The sequence below is a fragment of the Lutjanus erythropterus genome, chromosome 11 (genome assembly GCF_056507025.1).
Source record: "Lutjanus erythropterus isolate fLutEry1 chromosome 11, fLutEry1.hap2, whole genome shotgun sequence".
In the NCBI taxonomy this organism is placed as follows: Eukaryota; Metazoa; Chordata; class Actinopteri; order Lutjaniformes; family Lutjanidae; genus Lutjanus; species Lutjanus erythropterus.
This window is the reverse complement of record NC_139327.1, coordinates 33,978,958-34,005,445: the sequence shown is the minus strand read 5'-3', so window position 1 is coordinate 34,005,445 and position 26,488 is coordinate 33,978,958. Positions and strand designations below refer to the sequence as shown.

General features: G+C 41.0%; 1 protein-coding gene across 1 annotated transcript in view; it reads right to left on the bottom strand.

The window, feature by feature from the left end:
• Positions 1-25,730, bottom strand: part of zbtb16a (zinc finger and BTB domain containing 16a) — a 201,694-nt gene extending 175,964 nt beyond the window's left edge. Inside the window, exons 1-2 of the mRNA XM_084730007.1 lie at positions 25,598-25,730; positions 20,208-21,534 (exon numbers count right to left, since the gene is read on the bottom strand). Of these exons, the coding sequence (XP_084586133.1) occupies positions 20,208-21,445 (1,238 nt within the window). The 5' untranslated portion in view covers positions 21,446-21,534; positions 25,598-25,730. The remainder of the gene's footprint in view (positions 1-20,207; positions 21,535-25,597) is intronic.
• Between the last annotated feature and the right edge of the window lie 758 nt (positions 25,731-26,488).

Sequence of the window (26,488 nt, the reverse complement as noted above, 5' to 3'; positions counted from 1 at the left end):
AAGATGCACTCAAGTGAAGTACAAACACCTCAAAACTGGTCTTGTGTAGATGCATTGAGTTACGACGTACAACATCTTTGAACCAAAGGACAAGTCATTTCTTTCCTTCCCTTTCTACATTTTGGAAAGGAGCCGTTTGAGAAGACAATCTGTTGCCCGTCTCTTTGTCTCCTCATTGGTCACTGGTCAAGCTTCGGCCAGATTCAAACCCTCCACACTGCTGCGGTTTGGCGGGTTTGGCTGAAGCGCTGACCACTAGAGTTTGACAGGGGGCTTTGTGTTCTCTGCGGACAATGGGGGACGAGAGGTGGGGGGTCAAACCAAGCTCCTGCACACCCCCCACCGCACACCGCTTCATCTGTAAAGTCCTCGCCTGCTGACCTTTAACCCCCTCTGGTCATTGTCCAAGTAAAAATAATAAAATCTGTTCCGGCAAATGAATGCCTGAGAGACTGCTGTCTGTGTTGTACGTCTCTGCCGGCTTTTCCCTCCGTCCTTGCCTCCTAATATTGACGGTTGACACTAAGATTATGGCAAGATTATGTTCAAGTCTTCTGGCAGATGGTACTGGTTCTCCATCTCGTGCTGTCCCTTGGCAACTTCTCATTTCTTAATGACAGTCGACAAACAGGGATTGAGTTGGTAATGGATCGTGTGGGATTAAGCTTAATAACCTGCTTCAGTGTGGAGGTGAAAGATGCTTTCTTTTTTCACTCCAACCTGCTCTGAGACCATTTGTATTGAATGTCACGTGAGAATGAAGATGACCTAACTAACCGAACCTCAAGCATCGGGTTACAGCCAGTTGCTGTAAACCTTTTTTCTTCTTTTACTGTTTCTTTAGCTTCTATAGCGGGTCAAGTTATGTGCTGCGCTTATGTAGGTCACCGAGTCACTTCAGGACAATTGGAGCGAGCATGCAGCCATTTGTGATGGTATTGAATTTTAGTTTTTCTGAGCAGCACCCTGGCAAGACCAATGACACACACACACACACACACACACACACACACACACACACATACACACACACACATTAACACACAAAAACACCTATTGAGTTCGTACTCTTCTGCCATTGTTCTTTGTGTTGGAAGGTGAAGCAGGTTCTCAAAATTCACACCATTTGAGTTCCATCAGTCAAAGTAATGACGTTTCTATCAAGCAAAAACTATTACATTTTCAATGCAACAACTATGGCTGCAACTTTCATTCTTGATTCAGATTGTTTCTTTTGTTCAACCAACAATACAAAACCCAAAGACTCCTTATTAACTGTCATTAATGGCAAAAGCAAGCAAATCCTCACTTTTAAGAAGCTTTAAACAGCAAACGTTTGACATTTTTGCTTGAAAAATGACTGAAACGATTATTCGATCACCATAATAGTCGGCACTAAATTTATTTCAATCAACTAATCGATTAATCAACAAATTGCTACAGCTCTATTTGCAACCCAATGAATTTCATGATTTATTATTTTAAATCGAAATCGAGACTTTAGCAGCTTTAAGTCTAGCTATTTTGTCAGTTTTGCCAGCTTTAATGACACATTTTCCCAGCAAATTATATCAACTATAGTGCGGAGGTTGATGCCAATACCAAACGATATATTATTTTGTCAATGATATAATACTTTCTGTAAGTTCTCAAGTGGTAAATGTGCAGCCCTGCAGGAATTTTGCATGAATAAATGAATAGATTGGAAAAATTGCAATTTTAGATGCAGAACTATGTAATCAATGGATAAGTAAATAAGATGACAAATTTGACGTGACAATCAAGCTAGCTATGATGCGGTCTGCTCATAGGCAGTTTTTCTCAGTGAAGTTACCTTTTGGGGGACTTTGGAGTAAAGCTGGAGATTTTTAAAAATGATCATTTAAAAAAAAATTCTCTGAAATAATTATACTATAAAAAGTTCAATAAAAAATGTAAACGTAAGCTCAATTAAACCACATTTTAAATTCATTATTCTTATTTCCAACGCAGTCGCTTCTCACAAAAACTGTAGCAGTAATAAAGTTGAAATCACAGAGACAGGGGTGAAAACAGAGATTATAGCTTTTTCGTTTTACCAAAAATGTTTTGCTTTGATCAGGAGGTACTTGGCTGACATTATTTAAAAAAAAAAAGTTTGAGAACCACAGCAATAAGGCACTGAGGTTTGATCCCCAGCTCCAGTCAGCTGTAGCTAATTACTGTTAATCCTATAAGTTACTCTATAAAATAAGTTTAAGTTGACTTTTCTTCAACTTACTGCTTTAAAAAAAAGAAAGGACCTCAGATTTCAGAGTTTAATGTATAGGAAATGTATAGAAAATTGTTTAAATCGTGATGTTGACAGTAAAATTGGGAAACGGCCGTTCAGCTTCACAACCAAGCAGATAAACTTTAGTTATGTCACATCACAGAAAAGTGTGTGTGGAAGTTATCACTGCCGCCTTTTCTCTCTGAAGCCAACCCCCCCCTCCACCTTTTCTTTTTCCCCTATGAAGCAGCAACCCCCCCCACCCAGCACACAGACAAAAGTCAGGTCTGTAACCCCTGGAGCCCCACCCCCCGTGCTCTTTGACCTATAGTGGAGGCCTGGCTGAGCACAAACAGTGGTCGTCCCCCTGAAGTCCTCCCACCACCTCCACCACCACCACGGGCTCCTGTTTCACTCGGGCAATGAAAGGGCCTACTGTAAATAACGGGGGCCTGGCTGACCCCGGCGTTTATCTGGGCCTGAGACCCCTGCATCCATCCTACTGTAACAGAGCCCACCGCTCACAATAGACTCTCTCATGGGTGTTAGACTGTGGGCTCTCTCCCCTCTGTGCCCACTCAGAATGGGGATTAGAAAAAAAAAAAAAAAAAAAAAGAAGGGCCCCTGTCAGGTCCTCCGAGGGGGTCAACCCCCTCCAAACCAGCATCACAACCCCATCCCACAGACACTTTAGCCTTTGTCCCTGTGAGAGACTTGGGAGCAGGGAAGGATGGAGGGAATGTGAAGGTGGGGCTAAAGCCTGAGACCAATCACTCTGACAAAATGCTGGATCAAACTCACAGCTCCAAACACCATCAAAGCTCACTGTGTGCTGAAGCCACTAAGACGTTTCCACTCACTTTCAACTCTCTCTGGATCAATCTGGGTCACTCACTCATCTAAAATATCTGATAACTTATTATATTCATTATATATTTATATATTTTTTAAATTATTTTCCCTGATGATTAATCAGTCAGTCACTTTCTCCATTAATCGATTAGTTGTTTGATCCAGAAAATGCCAGAAAATGCTGAAAAATGCTCAGCTGACAAACTGAAATCAGAGAATTCAGTCATTTAAAACAAAAAAAAAACACTCAAAATGATAAATTGATTATAAAAATAGTTGCTTCAACAGTTCAACAGTTATTTTACTATGACTTTTTGCAGAAATGACAAGTTGAAATGTTTCCCGAGTTGTCGTGTTTAGCTTCTTTTCATTAAGTGAATTAAAATTTAGTAAAGTTAGCCAAAACATTTGAACATTTCGCCCTCTCAGCTACTGATGTTACGTAAATATCAAGGAGCTTATCGATATATTGAAACTGACCAGTAAGAATTTCCCTTGAATAGGGATCAGTATCGGGAACCAGTGCAAAACCAGTATATAATTTCACTAATTTGATCTTAATTGAAAAATAATTATGGTGATTTTTGTGGGGATCTGCACAAAAATATTTATTTTAAAATAGCATTTTGACACACGTTTCGCCTAAAATAAATACTGCGCCTCTTGCGATTTGAAAACTGCAAAAGGCCATATTACAGTTTTCATAAAATATTGAGTAATTGTTTGGTCCTACTTTAAAACCACAAAAAAAGCATTCAGGACAGCCCAACTCAGCCAATCAACAACAACAACAACGAAAAACAATCATAACAATCCTTATAATCATCTAAGTCATTTATCAAGCACAAATGGGACACACCTACACTGGCAATTTAAGAAATTTAGGCATGAGGTAATGAGCATTTTCTGAAAATTTGCAGACCAAATCATTAATAGATTAATTGTGAAAATAATCAACAGAAAGATTGATAATTGCTAGCTGTAGTCCTGGTTTAATTATCTTCCAGAATCATTAATTTTGGGATCTCTTGCGAGCTACGAGTAATATGAAGAAAAAAGGATGTCAAGTTAGGTGATGATGATGAAATGTGCTCACAGCCTCGTCCTGCCTATCGGCTGCCAGCACTTTTAGGTGCGTGTGCGTCTGCGTGTAAGAGAGAGAGAGAAGGAGGCAGAGAGACCCAGAGAGATAGAGAGGAAGGTTTCGGGTCAGAGGCTAAGTGAAATATATCCCCACTCTGAGGCATGCAAGAGAGAGGATGCAGGAAGCTGAGGGCCAGAGATAAGGGCACAGACGTGGGCGATAAGCACCCAAACACCTGTTAGGGAAGCTCCAGCTCCTCGCCTCAGACCAACACACTCACAGGAGACAATAAAACACAAGCAGGGTAGGAAGAGGAGAAAAAAAAATAAAAAAAAGACAGTATACGGCAAAACCATCAGAGAGAAAACTGCCGCTGTAATCTGCTTTTCTTTCCCGAAAGGTGAGAGCAAGGAGTGAAGACTGCAGAGGCCGTCTGCTGGGTGCTGCTGCTGCACGTATGAGGTGGGGGGGGGATAAAACCCCATCCTGTTTTACACCATGCTTAATGGCATATGGCGGGAGCCTACAGCATCATTTGTAAGGTCAGCGGCGAGACAGGAGTGGCAGAAATGATGCTGTTTGAGTCATGACATGTCAGAGCCACCCGCTTCAGTGATCAGTCCAGGAAATGGAATGGCTTTTTTTTCCACCGTCTTTTACTATCCCACTCTCGCCTTTCGGGGCCCAGGGACAAACAGACAAACACAAAACAATCTGGGAGCGGTCAAGAGAGACCTTGGAGACGCCTGACAGCCGCGCAGTAAACAAGAAAAAGAGGATTCATAATGTGTCAGGAGAGAAATTCATGGATGATTATGGCAGGAGAACCATCTGACCAATTAAATGAGGTTCGCTATCAGGCAGCTCATCAGTGGCAGTCTGGAAATTGTGATGTCAATTAAAGTTAGACTGATGATATCATATTCTGACATCCTTCAATCAATGGTCAATGTGATGTGAATACGTGTGATCTTTTACTTTTACAAATATAATTAATTTCTTCTATAGAAAACATTGTAATTGCCAGGCTCAGACAGAGCCATCCAACAGGTCATGTCATCTGTAACATTTATATTATTTATATTTTCCACTACAGTTTCTTTGTAGATACCCGTCACCAGCCTGGGTTCAGAGAGAGAAATATAACTTAGCAGTTCTTGTAAAACAGACATTATATTTTGCTTTATTTCTTGATCAAAAAGGTTGACACCTCGTCAAACATTTCTAGGGGAATTAACAATATTCTGGCCACTGTCCTGGGGCTTAGTTGGGAAACGCTGACGTCATGTACTCTGACACATCATTTTCGGGAACTAAAACTAAAATCACATCGTTTCCATCATAAAACTGAGCCAAACTGGACTCAGTACTTTTGCTGGCACATTCAGGGTTATTTGATACAGATAGAAATATGCTGTTTTATGGGGTATGATGGGGAAATGTGCTGTTTTTGTAGTCTTTTTTTTTTTTTTTTGCAAGATACTGCCACACCATGATGAATGAATATCCAATCTAAAACCCAACCGATACTGGATTTTTGGGGCAGATGCTGATACTGATATTAGACAGTAAAATATTTTAGATATTTACATATTGGCTATATCATTTTGCTTTGGTTAACACTTGTGACAAAGATATGTAATGGAGTCAGGACACTTTACAGTTTAACGATAATCAGGGCACAGAAACAGTAAACTTTCCACGTTATTTTTCATAATTAAAAATAACTAAAATAAAAAAAAACACGTTAAACAAAATATGTGAATATATTAAACCTAAAAGGAACCTAAGAAAAAGGAGCAGTTATCCATAGAATGCTGCCTATAAAGCTAACAAAATATTGCATCATGTTCTATTAAAAGAAAAAGATTTCATAAAAAGGTGCATATTAAACTGATACATGATATGATACTGGTCGACTGATATATCAGTTGGTATATCAGTGACAGAACATTTACTGTAAACACATGAATAAAATGTTATATTTTGCTTTAGTTGAAACATTCTGGAGGACTTTGTTTAATATTAAAATAATCCAGTTACTGAAAAAGGTGGTGTCCTATACTTTGTTTCTTATTTTGTCTCGTCCCACTCTATTATTTAACGTTGCATGTAGATATACTCAAGACTAAACTATTTCAGGAACTAAAACTAAAATCACATCGCTTAAAGCAAAAACACTGAGCCAAACTAGACTCAATGTTTTTTTTTTGAGCCAAATTCAGAATTATTTGTCAGAAACAGAAATTCATACTGTTTTGTAAGGTGTGATGGGATTATTATTTTTTTTTTTTTTGAAAGATAGTAGCTGTGAGAGTACAATGGATGAATAACACTACAACTAACAGTTATTTTCATTATTGATCAATCTGTCTACATTTTCTTGATTAATCAATCAGCCGTTTGGAGCATTTAAGGCAAGAAAAATTGTGAAAACTGTTTCCAAAAGCCCAAGATGACGTCTTGTTTTGTGAACAACCAAAAGACAATCAGTTCACTGTCATATAAGACTAAAGAAACCAGAGAATACTCACATTTAAGAAGCTGAAATCTGAGAATTTGGGCTTTATTTCTAAAAAAAAAAAAAAAGGACTCAGAATGATGAAGTGATAATCAAAACGGCAGGGGATTAATTTTATAGTTGACAACTTATCGATTAATTGACTAATTGTTGCAACTCTGATTCAAAGGGCAGATCAATTTATCATTTATTATAGAACTGGTCAATACTGTATTGGCTGTTTATGCAAAACATTTATTTGAATTAGCTCCACAATCCCACACAAGCATAATTCTTTATGTCAGAATACAATTTTAAAACAATTAAAATACTGTTTCAGAATGAGCGTGTTTTTTAAAGATTTTATAAACAACTAAAAAGTGGTGAAACAACCCTTTTACAGAGAAATACATTGCCAAGATGTTGTACACCTCTACTGATACATGCAGTTATTCTCAGACTCACTGTTTTCAGACGTTCTTACTCTTCAAGCAGACAAATCTCCCTTCAATTGAATCAACCCCCACCTCGCATGCAGCCTGCGTGAGGGGGGGCCGGCCTATCCATCATCAGCTCTCTCCCTCTGGTAATCTCTCTGGGCGTCTTCGGTCAGCAAATACATAAATCAATTATGGTTTTAAGCTTTATGCCATGATTTACCCAACTGATCCCTCCTGGATTACAGCGGAGCTTAAAACGTGTCGGTCGGCGCTAAAGCTCCAAGTCGCCTTGACATTCATTGCACTCCTGCCACGACGCTCACCAAGCAGCATGTCAGATGCCACGAGTATAGATCTGAAAGCATTTCCAACGGGCTGACAGGCAGATAGGCCGCCCTGTGATACGCAATAGCGCTCGTCTTTGGTTCTAAAATGTACATTTCTTAGCCTCCTGACCCGTGGTAACATAAATGTGTCAATGGTTCAGTCTAAACTGAACTTGTTGACTAATATGTCTTTAAATTATTAACATGTAATACTAATAGACTGTCTCAGTCAAACGTAGCGCTTATTTTGTGCACTGAAACATGAGAGGTCACAGCCAATCATAGAAGTCAAATGACCAGCTTCAAACTACCAAGTTAGATGAGGCATCGTTGAATGACATAACTGAAAAAAATAATAAAATAACTAAAACTAATAAGGTGCTAGTAGGTGGTTAACTAACAAGCAATTTACTAATCAGCATAAAATACAATTTTTCTTTATTATCTTAATAACAAAAATTACCTAATTAAAGCTGATAATCCCACTTAACTTAAAATCTGTATTTTTGCGAATTAACAACCGCTGTGGTGTTAAAGTAACAGTTCACCCCAAAATTGAAAAACATATTTTTCCTCTTATCTGTAGCACTATTTATCCATCTGGATTGTTTTGCTGTGAGTTGCTGAATTTTGTCCACCTTCTCTTGAATATAATGGAACTATATGGCTTGTGTTGCTTGCACTGCCAAAAAAATACATTCCAAAAATTCAACACCTTTGATTTTTTTTGCAGAAATCATGACCTGGTTACCAGGGATAATATACAGACCTTGTTGTGAGCAGTTTCATGTAGGAACTACTTTCTTTCTAGAAAGTAGAAGTGTGGAAACAAAACAGTGCCAACATGAAACTCAACGAGGTGTGTGGATGACCTCGAGTAACAGGGTCATGATTTCTGAAATTAGTGGTGAATTTTTCAAATGTAATTTTTTGGCACTTTGTGCGCCACGACGGAGGGCAATTTAGTGCCTTTATATTCAAGAGAAAGCAGACATCCTGCATCAGTAACATCACTGGATGCAGGAAGAACTACAGATTTTGCGGCAGGAGAACTCTTGGTCAATATGGCAGCGCTGAGGAATTTATTGCTTCAGATTACTACATTTACCATCAACACTAAGTGGACATCAACATAAAAAGGGCCGGTTTTTCTCTTTAAAGAATTCCATCCTCTAGAACACAAACTGCTCATCACACCGGTAATTCCTTGCTATTGTTTGACTACTATGTTCCAGCACTAGTATAAAGGACCCTGTGCATTACCAGCGGTATCAATTATTTGAAGTTTTAAAGGTGGTTTAATATTATATCTGTTCCTACAGTTTGTGAGCAGCTAGCTGGAACTAACCTAGCGTTCACCTGTTGAGCAAACATGGTTCCTCGGGCTCTGGAGAGGTGGATTAAAAGCTAACATGGTGCTGCTCTGGCTTCAGTTTCCTACCTGAGAGCTCCTTTGTGACAGGTGATGGTGGAGAGAATGGGGGGTAATTTTTATGACCAGCTTCTTAGCGTGCTGGTATCACTCCATTGGGGCCCCTTGCCAATCTCTGGCAAACCATTCAAGTGGCAACAAAGAGGCTAATTAGAAGCTCTCTCGCTGGAAGCCCGCGGAGGGCTCTGGTTTGATACTTCCCAGGGAGGCTAGGGGGCCTCTGAGGTGGCAGTGGCAGGTTTTTCACACACACGCACACACACACACACTCGCACACACACACACAAGACATTTGTGAGCACACTTGGGTTGGCCCTTTGGCTCTAGCACATTTGCTCATTGTGGCCGTCCTCCCTACGGTCTGCCAGAGCAATAGAATCAGAGAGGGGGAACCGACACATCTTCTTTCATGTGGCGGGGACCCAGAGAGGGGATGTTAATGGGATATCGATGGGATTAGAACCCTGAGCGTTCAGGACCAGGAGAACAGAGGCAGGGCTCTATGAACTAGAACTAAAACCCACTTACCTTTAAGGCCAGATCATTCTAATTCTATTGACTTTTTCTTTTTTTTAAATGGGAAAGTTGACAATGATGCATGCGCCTTAATACAGTAAAAAAAAAAAAAAAAGAAAATGTCTGCAAAGAGAAGATGATTTGCCAAGGAAGCTGCCTCGGTCCATTATTATTCCCATTGTGCATGCTGCTACTTGGTGACATCATTAGATAGCACAATATATGTCTATAGTTATGCAGATGACATGCAACTGTACATCTCCGCTGAACCAAATGATGCTGGAGCCTTTATTACAACCTGTTTATTGCTGACCTAGTCAACCCTAAAACAAAAAAAGAAATGCTTTTCAATAATCTAGGGAAATTGGCCCCCTGGATTAAATTTGAGGTCATGACTGTAACAAACTTTTTAGTGGTCTAACAAACAAAAAAAGTTTCCATTCACTGCAGCGCAGGCTCGTGTCTTTAGAAGGCTGCACTCACAAAGTACAAGTGTTGAAAATGAGGCAATAGTCAACTTTATCTAAATAAGAATAATAAGAAAGAATATCGGCAAAAGAATGCAAGCAGAGGCGAGGGCAAGCAGCAAAGTGTCTGCACTGTAAGAAAACAGGAAGCATACAAAGCCCTTCATGCTAGGACCAAGCTACACTGTTCATTCCCTTGTTCCGTAGTTGCCTTCAAGAACATGGCAGTTGGATTACACACTGCCTATAGATATCAGAGAAGCCAGTTCCTTAAATACTTTTAAAAGAAAACTACTAGAAAACTTGATGGTTAAAATAACTTTTCATGCAAATATGGCAGATAATACTGTTGTCAGCCTTTTCTCTGTTTATTATCTTATTAAACTGAATATCTTTGGGTTTCGGATTGACAAAATGAGACACTGAAACATCACCTTGGACTCTGGGAAACTGGGATGGCCCTAGGTTAAATGTGATACATAACTTTAGTTGTTATTTGATAACTGCTAATAAATAAAAACAAGTTGCACAAGGGCAAGAAAAAATTGACTCAGAGCAAGTAGATTACTGACACATTTGTCTGACCAGACAAGAGAAGAAAGCCATTAACGTTGAACCCTTATTACAAAAATAAAGTTCATTAAGTCTAATAAAGGTTTAAATTCACGCACACTGTTTATTTACAGAGAAACAGCAGCACAAGGTCTTTCCCCTGCCAGCACTCACAGCAGCTTCTGGGAGCAGAGATACACATCAGGAAGTTAAAACCGATAACACATTTGCATGTCACCTGATAACTGGCTGTAATTAGTACTCCCCTTGAGCCCCCCACAACAAAACAAAAAGGAAAAAAAAACACATGCTCACATGGACACACACACAAGGCCAACTTCCAGTACAGTATGTTATCCTTATCCCTCCCTCCAGACCACAAGGCCCCCACGGGGACAAAAGATAGGGGCCTCAGTGTGTTCGTTTCATAGCAGCCCCTGCCAGACCGCATCAGCAAAGGCCACGTCTGCCGAGCGCTGTTAGCCACACAGAGGCAGCTGGTCGCACTGAGTCAAGCTGCTAACTTTTATTGCACAAGCACCTCCCTCCACTCTTATCTGAGGGAGGGAGGCGATCTAATCAGCCTACTGATTAGATTGCCTCCCTCCACTGCCATAGCCACTGTCTCAATATTAGACCGCCCCTTTTTTTTTCCCTTGGCATTGCCCTTCTGTTTTCCCTCCTTACCATTCCAAAAAGCATCCGAATTCCTTCTAAAAAAAGCAGCCTCACCAGACGTAAGATGATGACTCGCCACCTGACAACGCTGCACGACAATAAAATGCTTAATCTGTGCTAAGGTTTGCGTGTGTCTGTGTGTGTGTGTGCAGTCCATTCCACATGATGTAGCCCCCCGTGTTAAGTCTTTAATCGATACATCTCCCTATCCTGACAGTGAGGACAGAGCCGAGATCTGAGATCAGAGCGATGGCGGTGTAAATCTTTACGGTTCAACCAGAGCCTTTTAAAGCCTGTCTATAATTGGGCCTCAGCCAGCAGCTGCCTTGGCTGCGGCTATCACCATGGGCCCGGTCAAAGCGCCAGTTCCTCAGGGGCATAAACAAACACCGCACCTCCAATAAGGGCAAAAAAGCACCTGTGTGAGGATAAAAAGAGAGACGATGTGGCAGCCAGACTTGAATAAGCCCTCCGCTGTTGTCTGCGATTGAGGTATTTCTTGGAGAGGTGTTTTCGTTGAGTGAGGCTTTTTGTGCTATTGGATTATTACACCAACATGTACTGTACCTCTGAGTGCAAGCCGGGGAGACTTAGCTCACTGAGTGATTTCAAATAGAGGGTAATCCACTGCCATGTAATGGATGCTTTGTTGCCGGGCTTCTTTCAGGAAGCAGGAAAATGCTTGCACAGTTTTACAGGTTAGGATCATGAGCTACAAGCTGCTGTAGTTTCAGTTTGGGTTATTTGATTTCAGATCAAAGATGATATATTTGGGGAGCGATGAAGCAGACATCTGACTACATTCTAGGGTTGGGTGTTAACGGTATAACCAAAGGCAGTAAGTTTGCTACGTTACGTACATACATATGTTAGCTACATCTAATAAATAAACAAAATAAACTCACAAAATACCAAGAAAGAAATATTCTTGCACTTATTTCCCTTATTAAACAGAAAAATACAACCATACGCCTTCTGAATTCAAATTTCTCTTCATTAGTTCTTACAGAACCGAGAGAAGCTTAATTGCCTTGTTAAGTCATCGTAACACACACTTCATTAAAACGCGACAGAGACATATTAATTAATTAAAACTCACCCAAAACCATGACCATCTTTGTTAGTTTTCCCACAATCACCAGCCATGGTTCGGTTGAGTTAAATCCTAAATTTACAGAATTAGACTCACTTGTTTTTAGCTCACTGGGTGTGTGCTGTGCAGCTGAATGGCAGTGGCTCTCACTTGTTACTCAGAGGTAGACCATTAAATTGGACAAATAAAATGACAAATATTGTCACCCCCCCAAAAAAACTGGCTCAGGAATCATCCCAAAACCTTCTACCTATTTCAACATATGCACTGTTATGCGTCATTTGTTTTTCCAAAAGGCTAGCAGAGTTCCTCCTTTACAGACAAACACTCTTCACAAGAATACCGATATACTTCAGAATGTAAATGGTCACAAGCAGCAGGAAGTGGACAGCAGTGGACACACACAGGATTCTGCACGTGCTACATTGGGTGCAGAAGTATATAAACACGTTTCACAGATGCACACCAGAAATCAAAATGGGACCTCTCAGAAACAACATTTTTGATTTTCTACCACATGTGCAGTCATACAAATCAAGTCACGCAGACCCTTGCAGACTCTTGTGGCTACTCGAAAGCATAGAGAACAAATTTGCCTTAACGGTGCTTGCTGTCTCTGCACCTTCCATTTAGCTAGAAAGAGGTCAATCCTATATATCAGTCCCTCCAGGATTTCGCAGGCTTTTTTTTTGAGGATTGTTGCCACCTAACATGCCTGATTTTATGGCAGCTTGTCTAAAAAAATTATGATGCAGTGTTTTTGGGCATTTTCTGCAATGAAATCGTGAGGTCAAGTGAAAATAGCAAAAGAAAAATAGTCATTTCTTTTTGGATAATTCATTACAAATCAAAGGCAACTCGTTCCAGGGAGAATAAAACTGCACTGTTCTGAGTTTTCCAAGTAAGCTTACCAAAAAGCCTCAGGAAAACAAAAATTCAAACAAAACAAGATTTATTTCTGCACCTGAGGGGTTATTCCACAAAGAAGCACAATCTTTTTGGAGCTCAAACTCAGTGAAAACAGCAAGCACAAAATTATAAAATATTAAGTGCACAGAGCCGAAAAAAGTCGATAACAATGACAAATCTTGTGTTCTTTTCAGCACGCATTACAAAATATTAAAAAAAAGAAAGAAAAAGTAAATAATAAAACACTGAGTCACTTCATTGAGACGACTGAGATGATTGGTGGAACTCGTGAGAAGCTGTGACGATCAAATTTGCAGAAAAGTTGCAGCGATTGGACAAAATTGCATGCATAAATCACGGGAATCAGAATTTGTGTTAACTGTTGCGATCGCAACATAAGGACTTCTTGGAGGGACTTATAACAACTTTAAGGCTAAAAGTTACTCCAAATTGATCACAAAAGTTGCCATCAAATGGCCTGTGTTGGCCTTCTGGTGACTGTCAGGACATCAGTGAAGTTTGATGATAGCTGCAGCTACAGGTGCACCATTTAAAGTTATTTCCCACCGAGCCTAAAAGAATTCATCCAATCTGTAGTATCTCTGCAAATCTGAGAAAAGTTGGTCATGACTAATTTTTTTCTGCTTAATGTGACTCACTATCTAGCTCCAACAACTCACCAAAACACTGTGATTTTATGGCACCCACTATCAGAGCAAATGAGAACAAAGATTTGCCTGTTTAAAAAGATGCCTGTGTTACCTGTTACATTCCAAAACCACATCCCTCCCTCCAGGCTTCTGAAGCTCTGATTCAACCATCACATTCTGGTATTTAAATGGAGCCACAAGAAAACAGATTTGGGCGAGGAGGGTGGGTGGAGCTAGTAGAGCTGATTGTCATTGGTTGAGACACCTGTCAATCAAGCAAAGTTGCAGTAAATTTCTTTTTAAGCTTCAGTATCTTCCTATTGGAGAGACAAACCTCCAAAATGCCACACATAAGAGGATGGTGATACTATTTATTAAGAAAATAATCAATGAAATAGGGCTGCAACTAATGATTATTTACATTACTGACTGACTGATTTGTTTTTATTTGTTGTTTGGACTATAAAATATTAGAAAACTGTGAATTTTTTTTTTTTTATTTGCCCAGGCAAATGGGTCAGAATTACACTTGCCCACAGTCAGTTTTCACTTGCCTCTGGACAAACAGTATTATTTATTAGCGGCTATCAAATAATGACAAAGAGTACAGTTGATTGTTGTGTTTAATCTCAGGCTGCAATGTCTACAAAATTTAAGAGAATAGTGAAAAATGTCACACCAAAACTCAAATATAGTCAGTTTGAAAATTGACAGCCAAAACAGAAAATATGCACATCTGTCAGGCTAAAAACATCTTTTTTTTCTTGAAAAAGGACTCAAAAAAGGTTACTTGATTATCAAAATAGCTGGTTATTAATTTAATAGTTGACAATGAATTGCTTAATCGAATAATTGTTGCAGCTCTGCGATGAGATAATATGCATTGGGGATTTTTTGAAGCTACTTACACAACATGCAATCACGTTTGCCATTTGAACCCACCTACTCAGTTCATGATGTGAATGAATAGTAAGAAAGCAGTGGTTAATGGTTGATAGTGGCCAAAGCACACAAGTGTCAGTGTGTAGGGAAACAACTTGTATACCTTCCACTGGCCTCACCTCAACGTGCGGGGTATATATGTGTGTGCATACATCGTTATCACCTGCAACAAACGCTATGGGCCGCTATCTGCACTCAATCTGCTCTTGGTTTACTGAGGAGGAGTGCCAAGGGTTATCTGTCCCACTCTGATATGCACAGATAAGGGCCTTGGGCCCACTGTTTAAACACCTGGGGCCCGGGGTATTAGAGCGCCCTCCGCACCCCTTCGCCACAAAAGGAGAGGAAATGGAAGAGTGAGCGCTGGCTGCTGCTGCTGCTGCTGAGGGGAATGTGTGTAAAAAGTAATGAACACATGAGTGTGTGCGCGTGCGGAGGTTAATGCAGGGCTGATTATTTCCACCACACCCACTCCGTATACCCCAATACTTCTATCAATAATAAAAATAACATGAGCATAAACAGAGAGGAGAGGGAGGAATTCATTGACTTGTCTCATTCAACTCCCTTCAAAAAAGAAAAAATCCACACTGTATTATGAAAAGACAGAGTTAAAGCATTGATGGTTATCAGTAATGTTTAACGGCTATATGCTGGAAAAGCTCTCCTTTAAAATAGGCTCTTTTTTCACTTATGTGATGTACATTACAGCGAGGGTCAGTCATTTGCATGAGAATGGACGATTAAGTGAAAGAGATAAACCCAAGGCTAGTTCCCGTGAATTGGATGCTGTGTTTGGAATACCAAGCAGTGGAGGGTTTTTTTTTTCTTCTTTCGCCCGCCACTGCAGAATTAGCCCCCTGCATCATGCATTTATTTTCCCAATAATCACTCAGGCCCTTCCTGTGTTGATTATTTTCTCAGTGCAAGGGTTACTAAAATATTGCTGTAATCCTGTCTCCCCGAAGCAGTAACAACACTCACCCTGGGCTTCCTTTAAGAAATAAATCTAAGGCTTGTCAGAGGGGAGGTGGAGGGGGGGAGCTGCTGGAGGAGAGATGGGGGAAAAGTTGTTGTGGTCAGATGGGAATTGCAGTCAGCAGAACCTCTATGGCACCTATAAAACGCCATAGCTAAATAAAGCCCTTTATTTAGCTTCATGCAATTTTTAGGACTGGATATCACTTGAAATGTTGTGTCTGTAATAGTGCAAATAAAATACCTGAGTTTCATCACTGATAGCAGAACAATATGCTATTGATGCCTTATTTTAAAGAAGCCGAAGGTCACTAATAATTAGATGCTGTCTGAACATTAGCAGCCATACTGTAACTCAAATGCTGATTAGAATCTATCTGACATGACTCAGGCAGAAATCATGTTCATGGACAAGGTGATATTAAAGTTTTATTCAGGTTATGTTTAGTCACGCTTGCCAACTTCCTTCCTCACTTGCAGACATATCCAACGTGTCCCTGTGTTTCCTGGAATTTAAACAGCGACTGGCAGCTATAGCGAGGAAACACACTGTTGCCTTGAATAAATTACAGATTTCTCTAGGTTTTTTGAAAAGCTTTAGGATAACGTAATCTCATGACTCAAGAAAATAACATATCTCTACCATTTTTAGACCTTTTACTGTCTAGATAATTATAAGTTTAACCCAAATAAACTAATCTAAAATTAGCTATGCGATTACAGCTGCAATGATTATTCTATTAATCAACAGAAAAAATATTAATTGCCAACTATTTTGATAATCGATTAATCGTTTCAATCAGTTTTCAAGCAAAAATGTCAAAAATTAGCTTTCAGCTTCTTAAATGTGAGGATTTGCTGTTTTTCTTTGTCATTTGTGAAAGTAAATGGAGAGTCTTGATGATGTGGACTGTTTTTCACAATTTCCTTAACATTTTAAGGGATTAATCAGTGAAAATAATCAGCAGATTAGAGCCCTACTACTATTTTAGTCGGCCTGAAATTGGCCTATCACGGCTATATTGGACTATTTTGGTAATATATGTTGTCCGAAATGTTCCTGTAGGAAACTTTCTTTTTAAACAGAATATAATAGATAGCTTTTTAGCATTTATGTATATTAGATTATTTTCTTAATTCATGTTTAATACATACATATTTTGCTGTATTTGTCTTTTTATGTACAGTTATTTATAGTTATTAAAAACACTGGTGAAAGTTTGCTGTTTCAGTGCCTGGATATCAGTTTGGACAATTACAGTTTACAGTTTATTGTTAAACATGAATATCCTGCATCCATTACATATCGCTGTCACAAGTTTTAACCACTTTTGAGGGATCAGTGCACAAATGTGTGTTCATTTATACATCTTATTTTCTGTCTTACGGTACGGTATTCGATAATGAAAATAATCTTTAGTTGCAGCCAAGTAAAGAGTTTTTGAAACTTAGTGCTGGATTTTGATCATTATTAAAATTTCAAGGTAGCATCTTTTGCACTTGCACATCTTCTCTGCGTACACTTCGTTACCCTGTAGGTGTCTGTTCGTGCCCGGCTCATGGAGCCGATACACAATGTATTGAGTCTGGGTGGGGTGATCTTTATGATATAATCCAGGGCACAGAGGAATGAAAGGGAGCGGAGACTAAATTTATACAGGAAGTGGGTACTTTCTGGTGCATTCATTTTAACATAGTCGCACACACACAGACACCTCACACCAGCGACCTGTGCCACATCTGGAAACAATTACACTCATGTTTGACTTGACCTGCCTGCACCAAGTGAACTCTGCCAACTTTTTTATGTGTTTGTTGCAGAGGCAGCAGTGACCCTGACACAGTGGCGGTGGGGAAATGATGTGTAATTAGTCAGAGGGAACACGACTCCGCTCGTCTGAAATAAAACATCTTGTATTCAGATCAAAAGAGTCAGGCAGCCTGACAGGCCGTACACAGAGGGGGGAAAAAAAAGCATGGACTTGATATGCTATCAAATGACCCACATTGGAATTTGTGAGGACACGAGGAGCGTCTGAATTATCAAGCATCTCAGGGTAGCACAGCAGACCTTTCATGTGCGGACGGCAAAGCAGACAGCAGATGATGCAATGTTTGATTTCTACACTTCAGGAGGCTGTCAGGACAGCGCGTACAATATTAAACAGTGTCGTGTCGGTGTATCAACCAGTCTAAATTAACCCATTAGTATGCTATGGGGCGAAGCGGGAAGATCAATGCATGAAACGGTTTGGAAATCTCCTTTGATACAAGATTTCCCAGCTTGAGCGAATTGATGAAATTCCTCTTGAAACACAGGCAACCATTTCACACGCCAGACTTTTCTCAAGACAGAGACGAGTCTAGCCTGTCCTTTAGCACAGCGATGCTGCATTAATGCATCTTACACATAGGCTGTAGTGTATTTTAAAGCATTCAGCTTCAGAAAAACGGATAATAAGGAGCTCAAAATCCACTTCTGCAGTTGCTGGGGTTTTTTGTTAGACACATATAGTGTCAGTCCATGCAGAAATTCTCCTTTCATTCAATGAATAATGAGCACTCATCATGAAGGCCACACAAATTTGTCCACTTTAAGAAGCAACTGCCAACACCACAAAACTACAAAGTAACTGACTTCACCACACGAATAAAATTAAGTAAAAACACTTCACGATAACATGGTGTAAGGCTAAAAACAAGGACACTTCTCTTTGGGGTAAAAGAGTTTCTGTAATATTCAGTATTTTCTAAAAGACAACGCTGAGACAGATTTAAAAGCCGAGGAGCTCGGACTGAATCAGCCCTTAGCCATGCATACCAACATACTGCTTGAAGCATGAGGGGATGGGTGATGGGGTTCAAATCCTTATGTGAACTTTAACCGCTGTGCATTCCTATTGATTTAAGCAAACATTACCGGGTGACAAAGTGGCCTCGAGCAAGAAGAGGCATCCAGTCACAAATGACAAAAACACTCTGATGGTGCAAAAGCCACAAAGAGGTAATGCAAGTAGGCCTGCATTCCACAAGGTGCTTGTACTCCGGCAAATGCTGGCACATATACAGTACATACGCAAAGACATGACATAGACAAATACTTGAAAAAGCCTACAGGTGAGTTTCAGTGGTGAGTGAAGTTTCCAGGCCTCAAGATTTATTTATATGCATTGATTGAAATAGCACTGCACCGGTTTACTGCCACTCCCCTGTCCTAGAACTACCTCCTTGTCTCAGAGCCCACGTTTAGCACTCATTTCCTGGGCTGACCATCTACTCCAATTATCAAGCTAATAAGGGCCCCCCTTGTGCAGTTATTGGGAGAGGGGAGGTGAGCTGGGCCCAGGATGAGGGGGGTACCACTTTGGTAAGTGTGTGTGATAGCTGCCGCCCACATCTTGTAAGATGTGACTAATGGTCTCAGACAATGTTACGACAGCACTGCTTCGGCGGTCACCTGGGCAGGCTTGGCAGTTATTGAAGGAGTGGATCTCTGGGCCTGAGCCACATGGCACTGAGGATACCACTTACTCATATATTACAGATGTGTGAATGGGTTATTTTCTTAGTTGTCCTAATCACTGACACACCAAATGAGTGGTATTAGCTTAAGACAGCCAGAAGAAAACAAAAACAACTTATTTCCTCTATTTCCTATGAACCAAGCTTTAAAAAGAGGTTTTTATTCCTTCGCGAAAAATAGGTGACTTACACCTGGGAAAGCCTCATACTCGAGTCTGTTACCCAGATATATATTATTGGTGAGGTGTTCTGAGGCCAAATAACTTCAAGGGACAGTTCACCATTAAATCAAAAATGCTTTTTTGGCCTTTCTGGCCTTTCATGCTATGCATCTGTCTGGATTGTTTGTGTGTGAGTCGCCAAGTTTTGGAGATATCAGCTTTTCAAATGTCTGCCTTTTCTCCAATATAATGAAACTAGACGGCAATCAGCTTGTGGTGCCAAAAAATACATTGTGTTTCTAGTGCTTCTCACCAGAAATCATGACTCGATTACTGAAAATAATCCATAGATCTGGTTGTCAGTAGTTTCATGTAGGAGCTACTTTCTATCTATAAGAAAGAAAGTAGTTCCAGTAGATTCTACCATTGAAAGAAAAAAGGTTCCAACATGAAACTGGTCAAAACAAGGTTTGTGGATTATCTTAAGTAACTGAGAAATTATTTCTGGAATGAGACATTGCTGTTGGGTTTTTCAAATGTATTTTTTGGAGCTTTGAGGAACCGGCTGCCGTCTAGTTTCATTAGTTTGGAGAGAAAACAGACATCTCTGCGACTGATATCTCCAAAATTCTGCAATTCACACTAAAACAATCTAGATGGATAAATAGCACTACGGGCCAGAGGAAAAATATTTATGTTTGATTTTGGGATGAACTGTCCCTTTAAGATTTTCACTTTCTGCTGCACATTGTGCTTAATTAATCTTGTATAAGTGCTGAAAAACTGACAAGGACCGAAGATTTCGAGGCCAAAACAATTTACAAACAGGTATTTAAAAAGGAAATTTGGCCTACCTGTGCTGCTCCACAGCTTCATTATCTGGTAGCTCTGCACCGCAAACATTGCAACGTTCATGCTGGTTCCTGCCCTCGGGTTTCATGCCCACTGCCAGCTCTCCAAGCTTGCTGAAGAATTCTCTCTGGATGAAGCTCTGAGGCAGGAGTCCCCCGTAGGCACTGAAGTCCATTGACATAGCCAGGGCCGGGGACATGGGGAGAGCGGAGGCCATGGATGCCGGCATGGACATGATGGCATCTGATTTATGATTGACAGGCAGGGAGTACAGCGAGGCCAGATGTTTCTCCGTCATGCCGGCCATTGCTTCCAGCCCCATTTGGCTGACTTCAGCTTGAGGGTCGCCCATGCCTTCATCGCGGACGTAATGGAGCTCGCGGGCACTGGTGATTACGCTGCTCCTCGTTGGTGTGCCTGGACCGTCTCGGTTCCTGTCCTCCCCGCTTCGCTCTCCATTGCTGGAGGCACTGGACTCCATGTTTGGAGGACTGTCATGGCCGTTGCCGCCCATGTCCACTTGCATCATTTCAGTCTTGATCTCAGTCATCAGGTGGTGGGAGTTGCCGTGGGCGAGCTGTTCACCCACAAAGCCCTGCTGGAGCAGAGACTGGCCAATGCTCATCAGGCTATCCACAGCAGCTTTGGTGGGACTCAGGGTTGAGACGCCGAAGGAAGTGGAGACCGAGGGACTCTGGTCCACCATGCCGGCCATGGTGGAGACTTGCTGGGTACCTGACAGATACGGACTCTCCATGGAATGCTTTTTGGAGTTCTTGGCTCCGTTGTGGCCTTTGCGCTCGTCATCCTCCTCTGTGCTCCCATCATTGACATTGACCTCTGCATCATTCTCATCTGAGGACTGGATGGTTTCCAGGATCTTGAGGCATTGCTCTTCCAAGTATTCAATCTCCAGGATCTCTGCGGCATACAGAAGGTCATCTAAGTCCTCCACCTTGGCCTGGAGTGTGGCAGTGTAAGCATACTCCAAAATCTGCTGAAAAGTCTTTGGTGAAAGGAAGTCCAGGGTGTAATGCTGGCTGCTGCGGTGGAAGAGGATCTCAAACATTTTGCTTGTGCAGGCGAGCACAGTCCGGTGAGCGTGGAACTCCTGGCTGTCGACCATGATGACCACGTCACACAAAGTCCCGGCCAGACGCATCTGGTTGGCCTTCTGCAGCAGGGCAGTGGGGTGGTTGGGGTTCTGGAGCTGGATCATACCCATTTTAGTTAAATCCATTATGTCGATGCAATCCACGAGGCCGACTCATGAGGCTCGCCTTCCCCGCTCAGCAGTGTTTTTAGCTATCTTTGTAAACAAGACGAAACCTGGAGAGGACACAGAATGAAAAGAAAAAAAAGATCAGTTCAGGTAAATTCTGACACGACAGCAAAAGAAGATAAAATGCACTGGCCTTTACACTTTCAAATCCAAAGATTTTTTTCCAAAAAATGTAATGAATGACTTTTTTTTAATTAAATGCACTTAATTAAATTTCACAAAACTATATAAAGCACATTCATTAATTGCCGTTTCAAAATAAAAATGCAATTATTTCAGCAATGAATCTATTTCAAGAATACCACTATTTATTTTGTAAATGGCAAGTGTGAAGTCAGTGGAGTTTCAAATTGCAAACATCCTGCAGGGACGGTAAACACTCTGAGCAGAGGCATTGTTCTTTAAAATCAGCGGAGACTATTGACTGTAGATTTCTGAAGGGAGACAATTTGTGAGCCGTCCAACAGGCTCACCCTGCATACCAATCAGTCCAACATATGTTATGTTAAAAAGATGTCTTCATTTGGCTATCTGATGGGGATGTACACGCACGCTAAACAAGTGTGAATTGTGTTGTTTTCAGTGCCGCTTGGCTCACAAAGACCGTCAGCAGCCTTTCTGAAATTAAATAGCATCTTACTCAGTATTCCCATCACAGACGGGAGCAGAGAGCAGCGGCCAGAAATGGATGGAAAAGGAAAGCAGGACGAGGCAAAAGCACACAAACGCTGCAGCACCAAACACTCTGCCCTGCTCTTAGTCACTATTGTCAAATATCCAAATGAATGATTGTCTCTGGGACTGCATTAAACTCAAAGTTAACAGGGCAACATGTTGCTCCAGCTCATATCTACACTTTGACCTACACTAAAATAATAAAGAGAGGGTTAAATTAAGAAATCGTAACAGTATATGTACTTTAAATTAATGTCTCAGTGACTCTTTTAATATTCAACTACTTATAAAGACCAACACTGAGACAATGCCCTCCTCATTACAACAATTAAATAAACAGGCGTGCCAATATATTTACTCTAAATGAATGAATGAATGAATGAATGAATGAATGAATGAATGAATGACTAGCAGCTACATGCCTTGACCCACATCCTTGCTCAGCTCACTGATGTCCAGTTTTTATACACTCAATCTGCCACATGCAGGGTTCAGTGTTTATGTTTGTCTTCAATGACGTGGGTCAGAAATCTGTTTGCCCTCAGTCAATTTTTACTTGCTCGTGTACAAATTGTTTTATTTGTTTTATTGGGTTTTATTATTTGTTTTATTTATCAACTAACAGCAAGGACAAAAGTTAATTGTCACATTCAATCAAGGGCTGCATCGTCTAGAAAATGTCAGAAAATAGTGAAAATGTGCATCCCAGTTTCTCAAAGTCCACAGTAATATATTTAAATCTCGTCTAAACCCAAATATATTTAGTTTTATATCACAATAAATGGAGAAAGGCAGGAATTCTATATATCTGCAGGTTGAAAACAGAATGTTCTGCCATTTTGTGGGAAAAATTACTTTAAAAGACTTAATATGCACCATTTTCCTTAAAATGTGCAGACTCATATAAATATAATACCTTTCAATCATCACTTATGACCCACTTGAAGTGTCTGCTTGTTTCTGTATCTGCCGAGCCCCTGCACTCTGCCTGCATTTCCTTATTTTTTCATCATGTGCTTGGGATGTTTTACCAACCCAAAATGTCGGATTTTGACGTCCTGGGAATGAGACTCAACAATCAACTGTCTTTCTGGTGCGTTTACGAACAACTCAGACAAATGCTATTGATTCTACCTTTAAATGTAACGTCTAAACCTAAATATGTTAAGTTTAATATGATAATAAAGGAAGAAAAGGAGAAATCTCCATATTTCAAAAAGTAAAAACAGCATTTTCTGCTGTTTCGCATGAAAACTTACTTCAATAATTAATCAACTGTCAAAACGGTTTGATAGTTCAATTCTATTTTTACCCACTTGTTTGTTGGGTGAGTTTACTTGCCCAACATGGCATTTCACTTGCCCTGGGTAAGCAGGCAATCCATGAGGTTTACAATGACAAATTTTATAGGCTCATTGAGTTCTGTTCATTTTTCTATTTGGAGAATTTTCAAAAACCTACATTTTCATTTTCAGAATCTCCCATTTCATTTTTGAAGAGCTTAATATTCTTTTTTTTTTTTTTTCAAATAAGGAATAAAAAGAGAAGTTTGTGAGCACTTCTTTTCCTTCCTCCATGCCTGAGAACAATACACACACAGAGAGACAAGGGGAGAAAAAAAGGAGAAAATATCATCACCCCTCCAGCTAGACGATGATTTAAACAAAAAAGAGAAAGAGAGAGAGGGAATATCAATAATTCCCAGATATGTTATCTCACTTCAAAAACCTACAGTCTCCCAAGCACAAATCTGAATATTCAGGAGGGAAATGATGCTGGCAGCTTTTGTTTGCCGTGAGGAAGATCATGGAAAATAAATAAACAGTGTTCTTGTCGGCTTTTGGGACACTGGACAGTTTGTCTTTTTCGTCACATTGATAAAATCGATATAGGAGGTGGGTAATGATGAAACCACAGGTCTTCATCCAACTGAGCTGCAGCCTCACAGTCAACAGAGGTCATGCCTAAAACCCGACATTATCTTTATTACAGGTGAGCCAATAGCTGCGATTTATGGCCCCAGTATACGATCAATGCCTGACGCGCTCTGTGGGACACGATGTAAAGTTGCTGTTTGGGGACTTTATCGCGTCTGTTAGCTCTCTATTAATAAAAAGGACGGAGCTCCGCGCGTCTAGACAGCTTTAATATTGGCCAGCCGCACCAGACAAATTATACAGAGCGCTATGCATTATGCAAAACATCACGCACTACATTAAGTACATTAAGCCAGGGGGGAGATTTTCCTCGCTGGACGACACACAATGTAGACGGCTGACAATAACCACATTAGGCCGACTTCACAGAGAAAGGCAGCATAATCAATCTGATCACGAGTTGTCTGCCATCCATAGCGCGCCTTGGCGACCCAGCCACAACAAGAATAAACAGCGTTCAATATTCCAGACCACGAGCCACCACTGACACACGCAAATGTGCAGAAAGCAAAATGGTACGGCGTCTCTGAGGGGGACAATCGGGAAAAAGTCTACAAGAGACAGACAGCTGCCGACTGAAGCCATCAACGCACAGGTGGACTTTGTTTGACGCTGGATGAAACGCTAAAACACTGGCGCTTTATAATTAAAGAGAAGGGGGTCTGATCTAGAGAACGATGCCTGCAGGAGAAAGAGAAAAAGAGTGAAAGCGGAGAAGAGAGAGATCAGACAGTCTCGATAACAAATCAATTTGCCATTGCATCTGTTCCCCACCTCACAGTATGCCGCGCGTGTTACCGCAAGCCGATCACTGGTAACCAATCAGACATGTCTGTCAATCAATTCTAGTCGGACTGTACACTGACTGGATTTTGGGCTTGTTTTAAGATTAAACACCAGTGTCCCCAGTCCTCATCATGATGTCATCACGGCTAAATGAGCCACACTGGTGCGTCTGGAGACACAAGGACGGGCAGGAGTGTCGCTGTCTACAAAAATTGCATAATTTCCATCAAAACGAGCAAACGCGATTTCTCCAGTAAAGTCACATGGAGCGGGGCGTCATATGTTGTCTGGCTCCCGGTGAAACAGCCAGACCTCACGTCCTCTGGCTGCGATCTCCAGCATACTAAACCAGACCGAGAGACACAGCAGAGAGGGGGGGTTACGTCAACCTTAACATCTCTTACAATAGACTACCGTGCGTTCATGCAAACTTCCAACACCTTGCAGCGCAATCAGGTAAACACTTGTTTTCATCCAGCAGCGCTCCCGGTGCGCAGATCCAACTTGCGTGCCAAAGTCGCGTTAGCTGGTAACTTCAGCATGAGGTTGAACGGGGACAAGCAGCGCGATCCCCCCGGCGCTAAATGCATCAAAACATCCACATGGTGAATGAAAGTACACAGAGAAAACAGTGGTAGACGCATGCAGAGCAGCGGGTCTGGCACTTGTCGCCGGGAAACTGCAGCTGCGTTTAGCCCGGGTCGGTACTCACCTAAGTTGCACGTTTTGATTCCGTATAGTGTAGGGGGAGTGGGGCTACAGCATAGTAAGGCAGTTCGCAGTACCCGCTCTCTCAACACGCACTAACTCCTTTCTTCTCTCGCCTTAGCAAATCAACACGGCGCTGACGTCAACGCAGCCAGTCAGCCAGACGAGCAGCAGGCAGGCAGGCAGGCGGGCAGCCGGCGCTGCGCTCCAGCCCATACAAACACTAAGAAAGTGAGACACCTAGGGGGCTGTCTCATGTCAAACGGCTGTGTTACAGTATGGCAGTGAGAGGTGAGCGTCACTGCCCTCCCTCCAGCTGTTTGAACGCACGTAACAGCCTACAGTTGTGCTCAAACTCCAGCCAAGGGACAGACCTAATGGGAGGAAAACTCAAGTATGGATCTTCCTGAAGCCTCCCTCTTACCATTTTCAGTCCATTCATTGAAACTATATCTCTGTTTGAGTGGCAGCACAGGTGAATGCAAAGGTTAACTGGGGGGGAAAGAAATGCAGCTGACAATGACACGAGATGAGGTGGTGCTTTGAAAAACTTTTTTTTTTATCTTGTATTTTGAATTTTCAAAATCAGGTAGAAAAATAGTCAGTCATGCAAAAGCTTGATCATAAGTAAAAAAAAAAAAAAATATGTAGAGAGATGCTTGACTCAACAGGTTAAAATCCAGCATCTCAGGGTATTAAAGGGGCAGTTCACACCAAAATTAAAATACATATTTTGACTCTTACATGTAGTGCTACTTATCTTTTTCTCTGGTGTGAGTTGCAGGGTTTTCGAGGTATCAGCTGTAGAGCTGTCTTGTCTCCAGTACAATGGAAGCACATGGCACTCAGCTTGTGGTGCTCAAAGCATCAAAAAATACATGTTAAAAGCTCCACA